The sequence below is a fragment of the Salvelinus sp. IW2-2015 genome, linkage group LG18 (assembly GCF_002910315.2).
Source record: "Salvelinus sp. IW2-2015 linkage group LG18, ASM291031v2, whole genome shotgun sequence".
NCBI classification, from domain to species: domain Eukaryota; kingdom Metazoa; phylum Chordata; class Actinopteri; order Salmoniformes; family Salmonidae; genus Salvelinus; species Salvelinus sp. IW2-2015.
The window spans coordinates 33,139,592-33,160,529 of record NC_036858.1 but is presented as its reverse complement, the minus strand read 5'-3'; the positions used below and the strand labels follow the sequence as shown (position 1 = coordinate 33,160,529).

The 20,938-nt window shown below is 44.6% G+C and overlaps 1 protein-coding gene across 1 annotated transcript in view; it reads left to right on the top strand.

Annotated features, from left to right (window-relative positions):
• Window positions 1–20,938, top strand: part of opn4a (opsin 4a (melanopsin)) — a 71,832-nt gene that overhangs the window by 10,934 nt on the left and 39,960 nt on the right. Inside the window, exons 2-3 of the mRNA XM_070448434.1 lie at window positions 14,866–15,011; window positions 15,831–15,964. Of these exons, the coding sequence (XP_070304535.1) occupies window positions 14,866–15,011; window positions 15,831–15,964 (280 nt within the window). The remainder of the gene's footprint in view (window positions 1–14,865; window positions 15,012–15,830; window positions 15,965–20,938) is intronic.

Below are 20,938 nucleotides of genomic sequence, written 5' to 3'. Positions count from 1 at the left end.
TGCCATGTTCTCTGAATATAAGATATTAATGTCCTAGAAACTTTTCATGGGAACCATGCAAGAACATTCACGTGTCCAATGACGTTTAAAACATAGGACGTTCTGTCATGGTCCCCTGGAGGTTTTTGTCTAGTTCAAAGCTTGTTCCAGGGACATCCCTAAAAACGTTTTTAGGACGTCGCCTGATGGTCAAACCTTTTCTCAATATAGGGGGTGCTGTTTCAACATTAGCATTTATCGTCTCCAAATTAAACTGCCTCATACTCAATTCTTGCTCGTACAATATGCATATTATAGTTATTATTGGATAGAAAACACTCTCTAGTTTCTATAGCCGTTTGAATTATGTCTCTGAGTGAAACAGAACTCATTCTACAGCACTTTTCCTGATATGGAGTGAGATTTCAGACATTTTGGCCTCTGGTCCCAGGTCAGTTTTAAAGTCCCTGTAAATCCTATGAGGATACAAACACTGCCCATGCCTTCCTCTAGATGTCAGTAAGAGGTGACCAATTTGAATGGAGTCGATTGCGCAATCAGGGCCAGTTAAAACAGAAAAGACCGGATGTACCGTTCTTTTCCTGCTGCGCCTCACGCAAGATGGACGTCGGACTCTCTCTCTTTCCAAGCGTTGGTTTTAGCCACTTATATATGCCGGTCATGTTTTTACTCGTTATAGTGTTAAAAACATCATAGGTAGTTAATTTAAACCGTTTTATAGCAATTTATATCCGTTTAGTGCGATTTTGAGGCATTGCTATTGTGATGCACATTGAAGCACGGGCACGTTTCGGGGTCCGCGTCGAACGTTAGTGGGCATTTCGACGGACAAGAGGACAGCTTCTGACCAAAAGAAGATTAGACCAAGAAAGGATACATTGCCAAGATACTGATGGGAAGAACAGCCTCACGAGTAAAAGAAACTATTTATGATGATAAATCGCTGTTCTGTTGAAAATTTTTAAACGCATATGTCGCCATTTTGTTATGTGTAGCTTCGCTTGGCGGACCCGGTATTGCACAGTAAGGATAATTTTACAAATGTAAGTCAGCGATTGCATTAAGAACTAATTTGTCTTTCGATTCCTGTCAACCCTGTATTTTTTAGTCAAGTTTATGATTAGCTATCGATTAGACTAGATCACTCTCAAATATAGCGCCCGACATTTTCAGGGCAGTTTTGCTAGTATTCTCATTGTATAACCACGKTTTTTTGTGGCTAAATATGCAMATTTTCGAACAAAYTCTATATGTATTTTGTAATATGATGTTACAGGAGTGTCATCGGAAGAATTCTGAGAAGGTTAGTGAAAAAATGTATATATTTTGGTGATCATAACGTTATCGCTCCCCTTGCCTTTGATTCATGCTGGGGTAACGTTTGCACATGTGGTATGCTAATATAACGATTTATTGTGTTTTCGCTGTAAAACGCTTAGAAAATCTGAAATATTGTCTGAATTCACAAGATCTSTGTCTTTCCATTGCTATGCTTTGTCTATTTTTATGAAATGTTTTATGATGAGTAAATTGGTAATACACGTTGCTCTCTGTATTTATTCTAGTCGAGTTGTGATGGTGGGTGCAATTGTAAACTATGATTTCTACCTGAAATATGCACATTTTTCTAACAAAAACTATCCTATACAATAAATATGTTATCAGACTGTCATCTGATGAGGTTTWTTCTTGGTTAGTGGCTATCAATATCTTTATTTGGCCGAATTGGTGATAGCTACTGGTGGAGAGAAAAAATGGTGGACAAAGAAAAATGGTGTCTTTTGCTAACGTGGTTAGCTAATAGATTTACATATTGTGTCTTCCTGTAAAACATTTTAAAAATCAGAAATGATTGCTGGATTCACAAGAAGTGGATCTTTCATCTGGTATCTTGGACTTGTGATTGAATGATATTTAGATGCTACTATTTACTTGTGAATCTATGCTAGCTATGCTATTCAGCTTTTTTACTGGTGGGGGGTGGGGGGTGCTCCCGGATCCGGGTTTCTGACTCGTTAGAAGTTAAAGAAACGTTCTCCCCCCAAAAATGTGTTTACACACCACCCCTTGTTACTGTTGCCGAGCCCATCAAGGCCATGATTAATGAACCACTGATCCATTCACAGCTCTTTGTCTGTTACAAGATTAGGGACACACACAAACAATGCTTTTAACATACAGTGTTTTCCAATTACATACAATGAGCTCCAAAAGTATTGGGACATGGCATTTCTTTTGTTTTGGCTATGTACTCAAGCACTTTGGGTTTGAAATTATACAATTGTCAGCTTTCATTTGAGGGTATTTTCATCCGTAACGAGTGAACCGTTTAGAAATTACAGCACTTTATGTACATAGTCCCATATTCCTAGCACACAATGATTACATCAAGCTTGTGACTCTACAAATTTTGTGGCCAATAGAAATTAATGGTAAATAATGTATTGTGTCATTTTGGAATCACCTTTTATTGTAAATAAGAATATAATGTTTCTAAACACTTCTACATTAATGTGGATTCTACCATGATTACAGATATTGATATTTGTGCGTCTAACTTTCTCACTCATCATTATTCACGATTCATTCAGGATTCTCCATAATCATGATAGCATCCACATTTATGTAGTGTCACGCCTTCTCCCACTCCTCCCCTCCGGCGTTCGACGTCGCCTGTATACTAACCACCGGTCCTGGGATCCATCATTACACACACCTGGCATCAATCATTACACACACCTGTACGTCATCATGAGGCACACTAGGACTCCATTACCTCACGTATTACCTCCCCTATATCTGGCACTCCCTTAAGTTTCTTCCCGAGTAAGTATTGATCCTGTGTTCATGCAAAGATGCTACTGTTATGTTGTCTCCTTCCATGTTTGTTGTTGTATTAAACGTTTCACCTGCTTCTCAACTCACAGCGTCTTCGTTACAGAATACTGACTCAAACCATGGAAGCAGCAGGAGAACAAAATATCTCCCAGATGGTCAATGAGCAGGGATACCTTCTACGTCAACACCAGGACCAGCTGGCACAACTGGGAACGGCTATGGGAGAGGTTCTTCACAGTGTACAATGTATTGAACATACCCGGGAGGCGTTGCCGTCAACTAGCGGAGGATACACTACAACCAGTCGAACCAGCACAACAGCCCATTCAGCAACCCGCTCAGGTCAGCGATGCCCGTTTGTCCCTCCCGGATAAATATGACGGCACCCCATCTATATGCCGTGGCTTCCTATTTCAGTGCTCCCTCTACTTTACGCACCAGAGGGGAGCCCCCACCACGAGAGGTCCAAGGTTGCCAAGGTGATTTCTCTGCTGACTGCGGGCTTTGGAATGGGCCATGGCCGTCTGGGAGAGAGGAGAGGAGGAGCTAGCTTCATATGAGGGGTTCATGGCTCTGTTCAAATGCATCTTAGATCATCCCCCGGAGGGCAGAGAGGGGGGTGAGCGCTTACTCCAATTACGGCAGGGGGACCAGATGGCTGCCGAGTACGTGCTTACCTTCCGGACAGTAGCAGCATCCAGCGGATGGAACGAGCCGGCGCTTTGCACGCTATTCCGAAGAGGTCTGCGCGAGGAGGTGCAGACAGAATTGGCCTGTCGAGACGACAACCTCTATTTGGTTGATATAGGATAACCTACTACGGGAGCGTCGGTACTCATCACTTCTCTCCCTCCCTCAGGGAACACTCTGGATCAGAGTCTGAACCCATGGAGGTAGGGGTCTCACACCTCCCCGTGGTGGAATGACGCAGACGGAGACAGCTGGGGCTCTGTCTGTATTGTGGTCAAGGAGGGCACCAGTTCCAGCGGTGTCCGGAACTTCCTAATAGGGGCTCCACAAGAGCAGATGGACGTGATCTTCCACCTCATAGGGCAGGAGTGAGTATTCCCTCTTCCTCACTTTCTGCTAAACTCTTTTTGTTGTCCATCACACTAGTTGACTGTCCCTCATGTACTATGTCTACAGCGTTAGTGGATTCCGGTGCCGCGGGGAACTTTATTGACCAGACCCTTGCCTCCTCTCTTAACATCATCTCATACCCACTCTCCTCTCCTTTCCCAGTTCAAGCCCTTGATAATCGGCTACTAGGATCCGGAACCATCACACTCATCACCCAACCACTCACCCTCACTGTGGAGCCCATTCATCACAAGATCATCCTCGGCCTCCCTTGGCTTCAACTCCATAATTCCACCAGCTCATGGTCGAGGATGAGAATCACACTGGTCACCCGAATGACGGAGGACCTGCTTCCCCATCCCCTGTGGTTCCATGTCGCTTGAGAGTCCTGTGCTTGCCCTTCAGCCTAACATCCTTGGGGGTATACCAGGACCTGCGGGAGGTATTCTCCAAAATCCGCACCACCTGTCTTCCCCCTCATCGCCCCTGGGACAGTGCCATCGACCTGCTGGCAGGGTCTGTTCCTCTGCGCAGACGCATCTACCCTCTGTCGGTGGTTGAGACCCAGGCCATGGAGGATTACATCCAAGAGGCACTCCAACAAGGTTTCATCCGCACGTTCACTTCTCCTGCGTCGGCTGGTTTCTTCTTCGTGGACAAGAAGGATGGAGGGTTACGTCCATGTATTTATTACCGAGGACTCAATGAAATCACCACATAGTACCGTTACCCTCTCCCATTGGTGCCGGCAGCCATCGAACAGATCCGCGGGGCCCAGTTCTTTACCAAACTGGACCTGTGGAGTGCTTACAATCTTATGTGCATCCAGGAGAGGGATGAGTGGAAGACTGCGTTTAGCACGATGTCTGGTCACTACGAGTACTTGGTGATGCCATTTGGTTTAGCCAATGCTCCGTCAGTGTTCCAGGCATTTGTTAACAAGGTTTTCAGGGACATGCTCGGACACCAGATGGTCGTGTATATCGATGACATCCTGGTCTACTCAGCTACCCTGAAGGATCACATCACTCATGTTCGAGCAGTCCTTGACGCCTCTTGGCTAACCACCTGTTCGTCAAGGCTGAAAAGTGCCAATTTCATCAGAAGCCTGTCTCCTTAGGCTACCCAATCAGCCCGCAGGTAGTAAGGATGTCCGACAAGAAGGTAGATGTGGTCAGGTCATGGCCAGTCCCAACCACCATAAAGGGTTACATCGGTTTTGGGGGTTTTCCAACTTCTACCGCCGTTTCATCAGGAACTTCAGCTCCGTCGCCGCCCATCTCACCTCTTTCCTCAAGGGTGGGCCCTGTAGGCTGGTTTGGAGCCCAGCAGACGACGAGGCCTTCCGTCTACTCAAGGGACGTTTCACCTCCACCTCATTGTCAAACACCCAGATCCCACGATATCCTTTGTGGTGGAGGTGGATGTGTCAGAGGTGGGCATGGGGGCAGTTCTGTCTCAACAACAGGGTAAGCCATAGAAATTGTATCTGTGTGCATATTACTTTAAGAAATTGTCCCCTGCAGAGAGGAATTACGACGTCGGCGATCGAGAGCTCCTGGTGGTGTAGCTGGTGACCCTTTTCTATACACGGTTCGATTTCACGCTGACCTATCACCCAGGTTCAAAGAACACCAAGGCTGATGCCTTGTCCTGTCTCTACGATTCGGAAGAGGGTCCTGTCCAGAGTGCACCTATAATTCCTTCCTCCCGAGTCGTAGCTCCAATAGTCTGGGACATAGATGTGGACATTCGCCAGACTTTGGAGAGGGAGCCTGCACCCCCTAACTGTCCTCCCGAGCGCATCTACATTCTTACGGGGATAAGGGTTTGGCTGCTGCCGGTTAGACTAAGGCCGATACTCGGAAGTGAGGCTGATTGTAACCCCCAGCTTCTCCATGAAGGTTCTCCACATCCGTGACTTGAATTGTGGGCCACAGTCAGCGATGATCTCCTCCGGAAGACCATAGTGTCGGAAGACTTGCTGGAACAGTGCCTCAGCGACCTAGAGGGCAGTAGGGAGACCAGAGAGAGGGAGAAAATGGCAGGAATTAGAAAATCTGTCCACAACAACCATAGTGGTGAAACCATCAGACGGAGGGAGACCCGTGATGAAATCTATGGACAGATGGGACCAAGGCCGCTGAGGCACGGGAAGGGGACAGAGTTTCGTTGCTGGAGCGTCCTGGGAGATTTTGTTTGAGCACAGAGCACGGCTGGCGGAAGGCATAACTGTGCCACGGTGGGCCACCAGTACTTAGCGGAGATGGATTGACTAGTGCGGGGGATACCTGGGTGTCCAGCATCGAGGGATGTGTGCGCCCAGGTCAACAGCTGACCCCTCACCTCCGTGGGAACGTAGATGCACTCAGGGGGACAGGTGGCAAGTGCGGGTTCCCTCTTCAGAGCCTGGCAGGTGTGCACATCTACGTACCAAAACACGAGGAAAACGATATGAGGGGACGGACTGATTGACTGACGGACTGACACTCACAGGACTCTCAACTGACATGGAACCACAAGGTAAGGGAAATCAGGTCTTCCCGACATCCGGGTGCCCAGGCGGTGATTTCCATCCTTGACCAGGAGATGGTGAGGTCATGACGTTTGAGCCACGGGAGGATGACTTTGTGTATGGAGGCAGTGATTATGAGGAAGGGAAGGCTTTCTTGGTGCATGGGTCCCATGGTGAGGGTGAGGGGTGCTGTGATGTGCGTTTTGGTGTCAGATCCCAATGGTTGTTTATCCAGGGCTCAGACCAGAGAAGGAGAGGAGAGCGATGTTTAGGGAGGAGACGAGGGACTGGTCAATAAAATTCCCTGCAGTGCCAGAGTCCACTAGAGCTGTGGAGAATACGGGGACAGCCAGCCAGTGAAATAGAAACCAGGAAGGGTTTGGTGAAAAACGATGATGAAGGAATACTCATGACTGGAGGGCAGCTCATGACTGGAGGGCAGCTCATGACTGAGGCAAGCCTCATGACTGAAGGGCAGTCATGACTGAAGGGCAGCTCATAGACTGGCTTGACGGTTCTGGCTGCTCATGGCTGGCTGAAGGCTCTGGCTGCTCATGGCTGCGAAGGCTCTGGCTGCTCATGGCTGGTGGAAGGCTCTTGGCTGCTCATGGCAGCGGAAGGCTCTTGCTGCCCATGGCTGGCGGAAGGCTCTGGCTGCTCATGGCTGGCGGAAGGCTCTGGCTGCTCCTGTCTGGCGGAGGCTCTGGCTGCTCCTGTCTGGGCGGAAGGCTCTGGCTGCTCCTGTCTGGCGGAAGGCTCTGGCTGCTCCTGTTCTGCGGAAGGCTCCGCTTCTCCTGTCTGGCAGACGGCCTAGCGGCTCTGTCTGGCGGACGGCTCTAGGGCTCTGTCTGGCGGACGGCTCTACGGCTCCTGTCTGGCGGACGGCTCTAGCGGCTCCTGTCTGGCGACGGCTCTAGCGGCTCCTGTCTGGCGGACGGCTCTAGCGTCCTGCGCGATCTAGGCTCGACTGACGGACGGCTCTGAAGGCTCAGGAAAGACGGGTGGCTTTGAAGCTCAGGACAGACGGGCGGCTTTGAAGGTCAGTACAGACGGACGGCTTTGAAGGCTCAGTACAGACGGGCGGCTTTGAAGGCTCAGTACAGACGGGCGGCTTTGAAGGCTCAGTACAGACGGGCGGCTTTGAAGGCTCAGGACAGACGGGCAGTTCAGGCCCGCTGGCAGACGGCAGACTCTGGCCGGCTGAGGCGCACTGTAGGCCTGGTGCGTGGTACCGGCACTGGAGGTACCGGGCTAAGGACACGCACCTTAAGGCTAGTGCGGGGAGCAACAACAGGACGCACAGGACTCTGGAGGCACACAGGAGGCTTGGTGCATGGTACGGAACTGGAGGTACTGGGCTGGAGACACGCACCACAGGGCTAGTGCGTGGAGGAGGAACAGGGCTCTGGAGACGCACAGGAGGCTTGGTGCGTGGTGCCGGAACTGGTGTCCGGGCTGAAGACACGCACCATAGGCCTAGTGCGTGAGGAGGAACAGGGCTCTGGAGACAGCACAGGAAGCCTGGTGCGTGGTGTAGGCACTGGTGGTACTGGGCTGGGGCGGGGAGGTGGCGCCGGATATACCGGACCATGCAGGCGTACTGGCTCCCTTGAGCACTGAGCCTGCCCAACCTTACCTGGTTGTATGCTCCCCGTAGCCCGACCAGTGCGGGGAGGTGGAATAACCCACACTGGGCTGTGTAGGCGAACCGGGGACACCATGCGTAAGGCTGGTGCCATGTATGCCGGCCCGAGGAGACGCACTGGAGACCAGACGCGTTGAGCCGGCTTCATGGCACCTGGCTCAATACTCAATCTAGCCCTGCCAGTGCGGGGAGGTGGAATAACCCGCACCGGGCTATGCACACGTACAGGAGACACCGTGCGCTCTACCGCATAACACGGTGTCTGCCCGTACTCTCGCTCTCCACGGTAAGATCGGGAAGTAGGCGCAGGTCTCCTACCTGACTTCGCCACACTACCCTTTAGCCCCCCCCCTTTTTCCACTGCTGCTTGGTCCTTTGTTGGTGGGTGATTCTGTAACGATTGATTTCCCCCTCTTCGTCTGAAGAGGAGGTGTAGGGATCGGACCAAAACGCAGCGTGTTGTGAAGACATGATGAATTTATTTAGACAAGACGAACACTAAATACACTTGAGAAATTACAAAATAAAAAACAACGTAGACCGACCTGAACATGAGAACTTACATAAAAACGAAGAACGCACGAACATGAACAGACTAGGCAAACGAAACAGTCCCGTGTGGTAACAAACACTGACACGGAAGACAATCACCCACAAACAAACAGTGTGAACAGCCTACCTTAATATGGTTCTCAATCAGAGGAAACGTCAAACACCTGCCCCTAATTGAGAACCATATCAGGCAACACATTGAACCCAACATAGAAACACATAACATAGACTACCCACCCAGCTCACGCCCTGACCATACTAAACAAATACAAAAACAACGGAAAACAGGTCAGGAACGTGACAAACATTTTGGTGTTTTGTAACATTTGTCTCTTTCCATTCATCAAATTGCCGCTGGACAGTTTGGATTAATTGATTTTATTACCCCCCAAAAATACATACACAAAGATTTATAAATGTGACCGGGATTGCACAATAAAGTCAGGGATTTATTTCCATTGTGGTCCCTATTTTTTACATAAATAAACTCAGCAAAAAAAGAAACAGCCCTTTTTTAGGACCCTGTCTTTCAAAGATAATTCGTAAAAATCCAAATAACTTCACAGATCTAAATTGTAAAGGGTTTAAACACTGTTTCCCATGCTTGTTCAATGAACCATAAACAATTCATGAACATGCACCTGTGAAACGGTCGTTAAGACACTAACAGCTTACAGACGGTGGACAATTAAGGTCACAGTTATGAAAACTTAGGATACTAAAGAGTCCTTTCTACTGACTCTGAAAAACACCAAAAGAAAGATGCCCAGGGTCCCTGCTCATCTGTGTGAACATGCCTTAGGCATGCTGCAAGGAGGCATGAGGACTGCAGATGTATTGCAATGTCCGTACTGTGAGACGCCTAAGACAGCGCTACAGGGAGACAGGATGGACAGCTGATCGCTTCGCAGTGGTAGACCATGTGTAACAACACCTGCACACCACGTCTGCGGGACAGGTACAGGATGGCAACAACAACTGCCCGAGTTACACCAGAAACGCACAATCCTTCCATCAGTGCTCAGACTGTCCGCAATAGACTGAGAGAGGCTGGATTGAGGGCTTGTAGGCCTGTTGTAAGGCAGGTCCTCACCAGACATCACCGGCAACTATGTTGCCTATGGGCACAAACCTACCGTCACTGGACCAGACAGGACTGGTAAAAAGTGCTCTTCACTGACGAGTCGCGGTTTTGTCTCACCAGGGGTGATGGTCGGATTCACGTTTATCGTCGAAGGAATGAGCGTTACACCGAGGGCTGGAGCGGGATCGATTTGGAGGTGGAGGGTCCGTCATGCTCTGGGGCGGTGTGTCACAGCATCATCGGACTGAGCTTGTTGTCATTGCAGGCAATCTCAACGCTGTGCGTTACAGGGAAGACATCCTCCTCCCTCATGTGGTACCCTTCCTGCAGGCTCATCCTGACATGACCCTCCAACATGACACTGCCACCAGCCATACTGCTCGTTCTGTGTGTGATTTCCTGCAAGACAGGAATGTCAGTGTTCTGCCATGGCCAGCGAAGAGCTCGGATCTCAATCCCATTGAGCACGTCTAGGACCTGTTGGATCGGAGGGTGAGGGCTAGGGCCATTCCCCCCAGAAATGTCCGGAAACTTACAGGTGCCTTGGTGGAAGAGTGGGGTAACATTTCACAGCAAGAACTGGCAAATCTGGTGCAATCCATGAGGAGGAGATGGACTGCAGTACTTAATGCAGCTGGTGGCCACACCAGATACTGACTGTTACTTTTGATTTTGACCCCCCCTTTGTTCAGGGACACATTATTCAATTTATGTTAGTCACATGTCTGTGGAACTTGTTCAGTTTATGTCTCAGTTGTTGATTCTTACATTCATACAAATATTTACACATTTTAAGTTTTCTGAAAATAAACGCAGTTGACAGTGACAGGACGTTTCTTTTTTTTGCTGAGTTTACGTATACAATTACATAGATACAGAGACACAGACAAAAAAATGCTCAACCTCCAGATGACTATGAGGGGGGAGTTTAAGTACAAATCTTACAAGCTTGCTTGGCTGGTCTGTAGCTTATTCTTTAGATGTTTGAGACTGCTGGTGGATACCATGATGTACCGGCATAATCAATGTGACACTGGACTAGCGCACTTGCCAGAGTCTTGTGCATGTCTATAGCTAGGTTTCCTTCCAATTGGCGACAGATTTTCATGTGAATATTCTCAAATCTGCATAAAAACAGTGTGTGCATTTCAGAGTTTCCTTTAGGAAAATTTGGCGCCGGACAAAGTGACCGTGAATATTAAAAATGTTAACTCTATTCCTTGGGTTTCCATGTGTAGCTTATGTCAACGTTTATAGCCTATTTTTTGGGGGGTGGTTTTAGGCAACTTTCATAAAGCAATAATTGTCCACCTCACGATTCAGCTGTCAGAGATTTGAGCACTAAACGCATCAGGACATTGCATGCATAGGCCTATAGACTTAGGTGTCCAATGTATGATGTTAATATAAAACGATAGTATACAGTATATTGCCTAAATAAAGAAGAGAAGCTTAGCCCCAGAGAGATATTTTTTTAAATCTTTATTTAACTAGGCAAGTCAGTTAAGAACAAATTCTTATTTTCAATAACAGCCTAGGAACAGTGGGTTAACTGCCTTGTTCAGGGGTAGAAAGACAGATTTTTACCTTGTCAGCTCATGGATTTGAGCTTGCAACCTTCCGGTTACTAGTGCGACGCTCAAACCACTAGGCTACCTGCCACCCCATATACAGATATGCCGGTGGCAGTTAGACATACAGGAGGCTAATTTGTTCATTTTCGATCAGAATATTTAGTATAAAGTTAAGCATTATATTATTAGACTATAGGAGTAACTCTGGTAGGCCTGAAACCTTCTTCCTCACCTCGAGTTCAACGATTGGAGTCAGTTGGAGTGCCGGTGCGCATATCACAGGCCTGCAGTAGCTAAAGCTTTATAATAACCACACAACACCAAACCTTCACAAAAGTTTCTAAACTTTATTAGGGTAATATCAAAAGTAAGTCAAGCCATTGTTTATAGAGAAAATATGAGCAGGCTATCATATTGGCCTACAGTTGGAACTTAATTTGGCCAAAGACAATTGTTCAACAGAATGAAACAATACACTTGCAAACTCGTTTAACATTTCACAAAAGTTTTGAACAGGCTATACTGCTGCAATTACTGACAAAGGTAAGTGCCTACCATACCCAACAAATACAGAAATAGGCACATTTTACAACAGACCTACTTATAACCTATTTTAAACTAAATACAGAGCACACAATTAAAAAGAAAAATCAAATTTAATTTTGCTAATGAAAATGTCTCAACAGAATCAAACAAAACAGGTTTTGCATATTTAAGGAACTGGTTTCAATTAATAAATAGGCTTGCAATAATAACAATGATATGAAATAATAATAATAATGATCAAATAAATTATTAAAAATAAATTCAAAATAGATTCAAAATTGAATCCTACCTGAATAGGGATTTGCACAGTAGCCTGCATTTGGCATTTTAGTCCACTACAATATTAAAACTTGTATTAAATTTCCCTTGTAGGCTTTTCACAATAGGCATACCTTTTTCCCTATAACTTTTATTTAACTGCAATGAAAAAGGCCTCCATCTTCACAATCAACAGTACCCTAGGCCAAGGTCTCTATCTCACTCTCTCTCTCTCTCAGCAGAAGGCGCACTTGCGCACAAGGCATGAGAGAATGGTGCTGAAGCGCGAATTCGGGGTGTAGGCTATGATAGACAGCCTCTTCTGGACAATTTGTCCCACTACTTATCAGGCTTTTCTTTTCTACCAAAAGCTGGTGTAACCGATGTGAAATGGCTAGCTAGGTAGCGGTGGTGCGCGCTAGCAGCCTTTCAGTCGGTGACGTCACTTGCTCTGAGACTTGAAGTAGTGGTTCCCCTTGCTCTGCTGTGGCTTTTGTGGAGCGATGGGTAACGATGCTTCGTGGGTGACTGTTGTTGATGTGTGCAGAGGGTCCCTGGTTCGCGCCCGGGTCGGGGCGAGGGTACGCCATAAAGTTCAACTGTTACACTGGCAATTAGGCCCCATGGCTAAGGGAGTTCCAAGTTAAATGGGTTTCAATTGCATTTTCAACTCTAAGCCTACTGATGGTTTTGTCACAAAAAAAATAGCATGTAGCAAATGTGCCAACTCTGGTATTGGTACATGCGCTCTAGCCAACAGCTTGCAGGTACAGCCTACCACATGATGAGATTATTATGGACAAAAGTGCAAGGTCATTTTTTGTGTCAAATGGCAGCCAAGCATCAATCATCATGTGACCAGAATAAGATCCTCGATATTTATTGAAAGGATCATCAACCTTATTACTGTGCACTTTCACCACCCTGTGAAGTTCATCATCATTTATTTAATCTGTAGCCTAATAAACTGCATGCTTTCTCATGATGTCTTGACATTTTTTAATCTGACACGTAGGCTACTTTACTCACATTAAGGCTACGTAGGCTACTTTTACTCACATGGAAACATTGTTAATCTCAAGCCATTTTGAGGATGTTGGAATTATATTTTGGATGAACATGTGCAGGCCTACAGGACACTTTTGAAGTAGCCTAATCCGATGAAAACATTGTGACTGGTTGTGTTTCTGCCACATATAAAAGGTAATACATTTGAAAAGTTAAATGATAAATATTTAGGCTACATTGAAGCTGTCGAGAGTACTGTAGATCAACAACTGATCCAAATCGAATGAAATATTCAAATCAGAGGGGTTTTGCGCCATTATTCAGATTACATTTTCACTACAGGCTAGATTAGAATTTTGAACTCGCTTGAAACCAATAATTAAATTATTCATTGCATTGTGGTGTTGTAGGCTAGTCCAGGTAGAATAATTGTACTGTCCCTAAACAAGATCAATAGGGGAGCTTTTTTGAGCTGTGTGTCATGTCTTTACTGTTATTTCATGCGCACATGGCCTCTCCGCTACCTATCAGCTATTCCTATTTGTACTTATGTGTGGTATGATTGCTAATTAGCCTATTGCAGATCTGCACAAACGATCCACCTTGCACTATTGTCACTATGAATGGTGGACAGAGGGCAGGATGGAACGTTAGACTGGTAGACTATGCTGACCTGTGGTATAGTAAAAGTTGGCACACGGAAAAGTACCAAAACACCTTGATTTAGGGGAGGAGCATGCAAGCAGATGAGTATATTTGGCGAGGATGGAAGAAATGATATAGTAAACCAACGAATGTAAACCAAGGAATAAAATGCACTACCCTCCACTGTGCCCAATAAAAAACCACACAACCCTCCTCAAAGCAAAAACAAGTTTGTCAACCCTCCCCTATCCCAGTAAATTGCGATTTGTCCCTTTAACCTCAGAAAACTTGACACACGAATGCTCTTGTAATGTTCCCATGAAATGTGTCTAGAACATTAATATCTTATATTCTGAGAACATGGCAACCATGTTCTGTGTATGTTTGTTGTGATGTTGATGGAATATTCCCCTTCAGAAAACTGGACATGAATGTTGTTGCAACGTCCCATGAAATGTGTCTAGAACATTAATATTGGAAATTCAGAGAACATGGTGACTACATTCTGGGTAAGTTCTGTTTGATATTAAGGGAATGTTCGCCTAACTCTAACGCCAAAACATGCTAAGTAAGTTCTCTGGAGGTTTTTGCTCACAAACAGCACCAGCCAAAAGTTTGGTCACACCTACTCATTCAAGGGGTTTTCTTTATTTGTACTATTTTCTACATTGTAGAATAATAGTGAAGACATTAAAACTATGAAATAACACATGGAATCATGTAGTAACCAAAAAAGTGTTAAACGAATAAAAATATATTTTATATTTGAGATTCTTCAAACTAGCCACCCTTTGCCTTGATGACAGCTTTGCACACTCTTGGCATTCTCTCAACCAGCTTCACCTGGAATGCTTTTCCAACAGTCAACAGTACAAATAAAGAAAAACCCTTGAATGAGTAGGTGTTCTAAACCTTTTGACTGGTAGTGTATATTTCAGTACAGTACAGTCATTTGAAAACATTGCTAACAAATAGACTTACTTACAACCTACCAACATTTTTGGGTTATTCTATGCATTCCTCTTCCTACATTATTAATAAGTGGATATGGTTCATTTCTCACAGTTTTGTTATGCCACCAGGCTCCTGTTTAAATACCGTTATTTTGCTTTACCTGTAGGTGGCCATGGTGCAGGAAGCCTCTCGCCACCCCTTCCCCACTGTGGATGTACCTGACCATGTCCATTACACCATAGGGGTAGTCATTCTGGCTATCGGCATCACCGGCATGGTGGGCAACTTCCTGGTTATCTATGCCTTCAGCAGGTAAGGGACAGGAGCTTCCCATTGTACCGTAACTATACATCTCTCTCTCCCTCCCTCTCTCACACACACACACACACACACACACACACACACACACACACACACACACACACACACACACACACACACACACACACACACACACACACACACACACACACACACACACACACACCTATAATTTGATCAATTAGAATTCTGTGGCAGTTTCTTGCAGCAAAAGAATGTGGAGTTAATGCTGAGGTTTGTCGTCTCACTGTCTCACTATCCCTCCATCTGTCATATGTGGCTCTGTAGTCTCTGTTGTTCATTAGTGTAAAAAAAAAAATGTAAAATTAAAGAGCCTGTCGCACAAGCTGCAATTGCAAATGTTTTCACATTCGTAGTTGTCTTTCCTTCATCCCAAACACACTACTTGGCTTGACATTACTTTGTTCTAGGGTGTGTGTAACGCGCTTCGCTTTCAATGCTTTGTGTGGAGATGCCATTTCTCTCCCACTATGATAACTCATTGTGTATATAGACACGCACACACACACACACACACACACACACACGCAGATATACTGTAAGTTGTACATGTTGGACAAATTGATGGCACAAGCTCTTTCCATAGATAAATAGTTGTCAATAATAACTTATTCACCAGACAGAGAGGAACTATGTAATTTCAGTACAATAACACGTTGATTACACTGACCTACCATTTGTGGGAATGTTACAGCAGTATACTGGGGTTTATGTGTGTGTGTGTGTGTCAAATTGAATCAGAATACTGTATCCTGCCTTTCCCTGTGCTGTATGTGCTGTGTTCTACAGGAGCAAGTCACTGAGGACTCCGGCCAACATGTTCATCATTAACCTGGCCATCACTGACCTCCTGATGTGCCTCACACAGGCACCCATCTTCTTCACCACCTCCATGCATAAGAGATGGATCTTCGGAGAGAAAGGTACTCCACACCGCCTTCGAACTCGTCTGAGGTCAATCACTTTCCAATCAGACATTTCTGAGAGAAACTGGAAAAATCTATATATTACTTGAAAGAAAAAACATAGATGGAAACCTAGCTTCTTTCTTATAATTGACTGGAAGGAGGTGGAATGAAGGAATTGATTCCAGGTTAATTAAGTTGAACAGAAAAGGTGGGGAATGGCAAGAGGTAGAAGTCTATGATAAGAGAGAAAGAGGAGAATGTGTTTTTTCTTTTTTTTACCGTAAACCGTGTTTCCTTCCAACCATTTTATGCCGAGGAATTAACTGAAGCATAAAAAAAATCATGACAAGCCTGATGGAAACACCATTTTTTGGTCAAAACGTCCTAATGTCGACAAAACAAAATACGCTACACAAGGGTGGATCATTTCTTTGTCTGTGAAATAGATGATGTGACAATTGCGCTGGGAAAAGCTTTTATGTGCAAATATTGATATAATTACCATCATGTCAAAGTAAACTTAGTCACAATGATATGTTGTGTTGTCCTCCCACCACAACGTGAAAAAAGCACGAGGAGGTTATTAGGCAGATGGATTAAGTTATGATGAACACACATATGGGGGTTAGGTGCACGTTGATGAGCTTGATGCAAATTTCCAATACACATCGAAGGCATTATTTGTATGCTGGTGATGATGATGATGATGATGATGATGATGATGATGATGATGATGATGATGATGATGATGATCGGGGCTTGGCTGCCAATTATTAAGTAAAAATGGTCTTTCTCTTCTCTCAACATGTAACCTATACTCTTTTGCGACGATAAAATGTGATGGGAACACATTGAACTTCTGTTTATTATTAATTTCATGGAAGCGTATGCGAAAAAGTGCTTTTTATATGCACAACTTCATGACGCACAGCTTTTCAACCGCAACATGCCAGTTTAATGGAAACAGGCCTACCCATTAAAATGTGCATGTCTTTTTCTGCATATATTTGATAACTAGGCTTCCAATCTTTCAAAGGTGAATGGAAGCCTGGTTAATGAGTTGTTGCCTAGAGATACAGACAAATAAGGCAGACCTTGAGGCTTTTTATCTGCATCCATTTCAATCAAAGACAGCTTTGGATGAACACTAAAGCCCTACTCGTGGGGTTTCATTTTACTGGGGAGATAGCTTTTATGTAATTATGTGCACAAATCACAACATCTGTAATTTAAATCACGTCCGGATCTGCCATGTCGGTCATTTTTGCATAGCAGGAGAGTAATAATTCCACTTACTGTTTTTCAACTAAGGGACTGTACATTATTTATAATGAGGGATACCTGGAGAAAAACCGATCTCTCTGAAATGAAAGTGGATGGCCCTCCCTTTAGTAAAATATATTTTTACCCGACACTCCCTGAATGCTTGAAAAAGGGTGTCCCTCCCTTATAACCAAAATAATAATTTGAAACATATAAATTAGATAGCGGAGAACCTATTACCCTCACTCCTAGGACAGACCAGAGCCTTTAGATATGCAGTTTTGTTCTTCGTTTTGTAAGCATTAGCCTACATGGCAAAGTAGCCAGAAGGTTGTGGATTCACATTCCACCGCGGACAAGGGTAAGGGTTAAAAGATCTCCATTATATTAAAAACACTGCATGAATTGAATCTGTCATCTTATTTGTCGTCTGAGAATGCCTTTTAAAAATGCATGTTGTGCAATTCTACGTTATTTTACATGACTGGAGACAAGCAGAATCTTTAATACCACAACAGAGCATGACAACGAATGAGCGCGAGAGGTTTTGATTTCTATACAGGCTATTGTTTAAAAAAGGATAGTCTAAGTTTGGTACAGTCTATCAACTGTAAAAATGTTGTGCAACTGAAGTATCTGATAATCAAATAATTTGAGAAAAAGCCATTCGTTTCTTAATACAGAAGCTGCATATCATCAGGTAGGCCCTATATTTTTTCATTCGGGAACTATCATCTTCTAACTTATAAGAGCATCTGCTAGGCTAAATTAACAAACTAGGCATGCATAGCTCACCGCATGATCCTCAAACCAAAGACTGGCCAAACTCTTGTTTCTAAAAGTGAATTCAAAGGCACTGTAGAATGACTGTATAGCGTAATAAGGCATTTATTTTTTTTATTTTTTTTTGTAATTATTTTTTTAAATTGAATTCTAGACACCCTTAATGCAGAATGTATTGGCATGTTGTTGAAGTGCTGTCATTGATGTGTTGTTGAAAGGCTGAGCGCTCCTGCCAGCCTGCAGCGTGTCACAAATGCGTCACAATGGATTTCTTAAAATGGCAGGCTATAGCCATGAAATTATAATAATGTAGCCTAAATAACGCATTTTCCGTCCTTCCTAGGCTGCTTTGCTTGGTCCTGACTGATTTAGAGTTAGTATGTTGTTTAAGAGATGGTTGAAATGTTGAACGTCAATTGATAGCAACAGAATCACACATTACTTTCCAAGCGAAGTCAATTTTTGGTCTTCTCGGCTATAGAAGGCCTCTGAATTCCAATGATATCCCATATGCATCGAAGTCATGTCTTTTCCCAGAATTCCACAGCTTGTTTCTAGCCCTAGTTTTAACTTAACACACCAAGCCCTTCACTCGCTGACATAGATATTTAAGGAGTGCATGGTGACTGAAGGAATTGGCTGATAAAATCTATGGATACGCCTACCTCTTATTTCTTGAATCGGAAGAAATAAGCTCCAACACAAAGCCCTCTTGTTCTTAGTAGCCTAAAGTCAAATTAAAATGAATACTTTTTCCCCCCTCCCCTTTTTCTCCCCAATTGGTAGTTACAGTCTTGTCACATCACTGCAACTCCCGTACGAACTCGGGAGAGGCGAAGGTCACGAGTCATGCATCCTCCGAAACACAACCGTGCCAAGCCGCACTGCTTCTTGACACACTGCTCACTTAACCTGGAAGCCAGCTGCACCAATGTGTCAGAGGAAACATTGTACAACTGTTGACTGATCAGCGTGCATGTGCCCAGCCTGCCACAAGGAGTCGCTAGAGCACGATGGGACAAGGACATCCTGGTCGACCAAACATTTCCCTAACCTGGACAACGCTAAGCCAATTGTGCGCCACCTAATGGGTCTCCCTGTCGTGCCTGGCTGTGACACAGCCTGGGGTCGAACCCGGGTCTGTAGTGACACCTCAAGCACTGTGATGAAGTGCCTTAGACCGCTGTGCCACTCGGGAGGCCCGAAGACTGAATTAGTACTTCTAGAAGTAGCCTACTTTCATCACCCATGCGCTGTCCATCTCCGCTGCTCTCGCTTAAAAGTCATGTAAGTTATGTAAATTACTTGAATATGGCTTATTGCGAGGTCAATAATTCTGATAAATAGCATTATGGGCAACAACACATATTGTTTTTATTCAAATCAATTATAACAGTAGCAAGCTTAGCTCCAGTCCTCCTTCTCATCTTTGCGCTATCCCTCTCAAGCTGAACAGGACATCAGTAGGCCTAGTCCGCACACACATATATTACATTTTTTGGCCAGGGCTCATGATTGGTATAGCGTTTCCATTGCAGTGTGTAATGGTGTGTAGCCTAGTTTTATACATACCATCCCAGCAGCGCAAAAACTGCTTGGAAGGAAGTGCATTTTCTTAGAAATACAACTTTGCCCTGTGCTTCTCCGAGCATGCTCTTCGTATAGCCTAGAACTATAGCTAAGAGTATAGGCTATGGATCATTTGATTGGGACCACACTAGGCACACTTGATATTGCACACCCAGTAAAGAATCAGGGATAAGGGGCAGCATATAATAAGCAACTAATTCTCAAACACTGAACAAGACGACATCACGGCTCTATTTTTGCCTGACCTTAAGATGGCACTAGTGTCAAACACCCGTTCGTTTGCAGTTTCAACCTGTTAAAGCCAGCGCTCTGCTATTTTCAAACTGTTGCGGAAGGATGGGTAATTTACCTGTCTTATATCAGCTTGCTTGCGCTCAGATGGGAGTCAAAACCGTTGATAAAGGGTTTGGATCGTGAGACTACTTGGAACTAAATCTTAATCACCAAAGCTTTATTAAAATATCTAATTTGAGAGGAGCAAAACAGTGAGCTGACATTCCATTTTTATCTATGTACTGTAGGCAGGCCTTCGTTATTTTAGCCATGCTTTGGAGGTGCGTAAAACCCCCTCCATGATGTAGGCTATATGTGTCCATGCCCATCGTGAAACGAGAGATGAGAACCTCTGTGAATACCGGTAAACCTCATATGTAGAAGTTATTTTCCTGTAACAATTACTTGTTTCCCATCATTTCACATCTTTAAAACCCAAATCTCTCCATAGCCTACCCTTACCCTAGGCCTACTATAATGAAGGCTGGTTCAACAGCAATGCGTTGTGTCTTTTTGCGTTGTGTCCTGGCGATTTTATGATATCATTACATTTACATGTATTTATTGTTGTTGAAAAAAACTAACAAATTGCTTGTTTTTCGTTACATTTTATTAAACCTATAGCTGTCACGTTCCTGACCTGTTTTGTATGTGTTTAGTCGGTCAGGGCGTGAGTTGGGGTGGGCATTCTATGTTATGTGTATCTATGTTGGTTAATGGGTTACCTGATATGGTTCTCAATTAGAGGCAGGTGGTTTACGTTTCCTCTGATTGAGAACCATATTAAGGTAGGTTGTTTCACATTGTTTGTTGTGGGTGGTTGTCTCCTGTGTCTGTATGTTTTACCACACGGGACTGTTTCGTTTTGTCGTTCGTTTATGTAGTCTGTTCCTGTTCGTGCGTTCTTCGTGTTTATGTAAGTGCTCAGTTCAGGTCTGTCTACCTCGTTTTGTTGTTTTGTAATTTATCAAGTGTTCTTCGTGTTTTTCGGTTCTGTTAATAAATCATTATTGTCTCAACTACCACGCTGCATATTGGTCTTCTGATCCTTCTCGCCTCTCCTCGTCTGAGGAGGAGGAC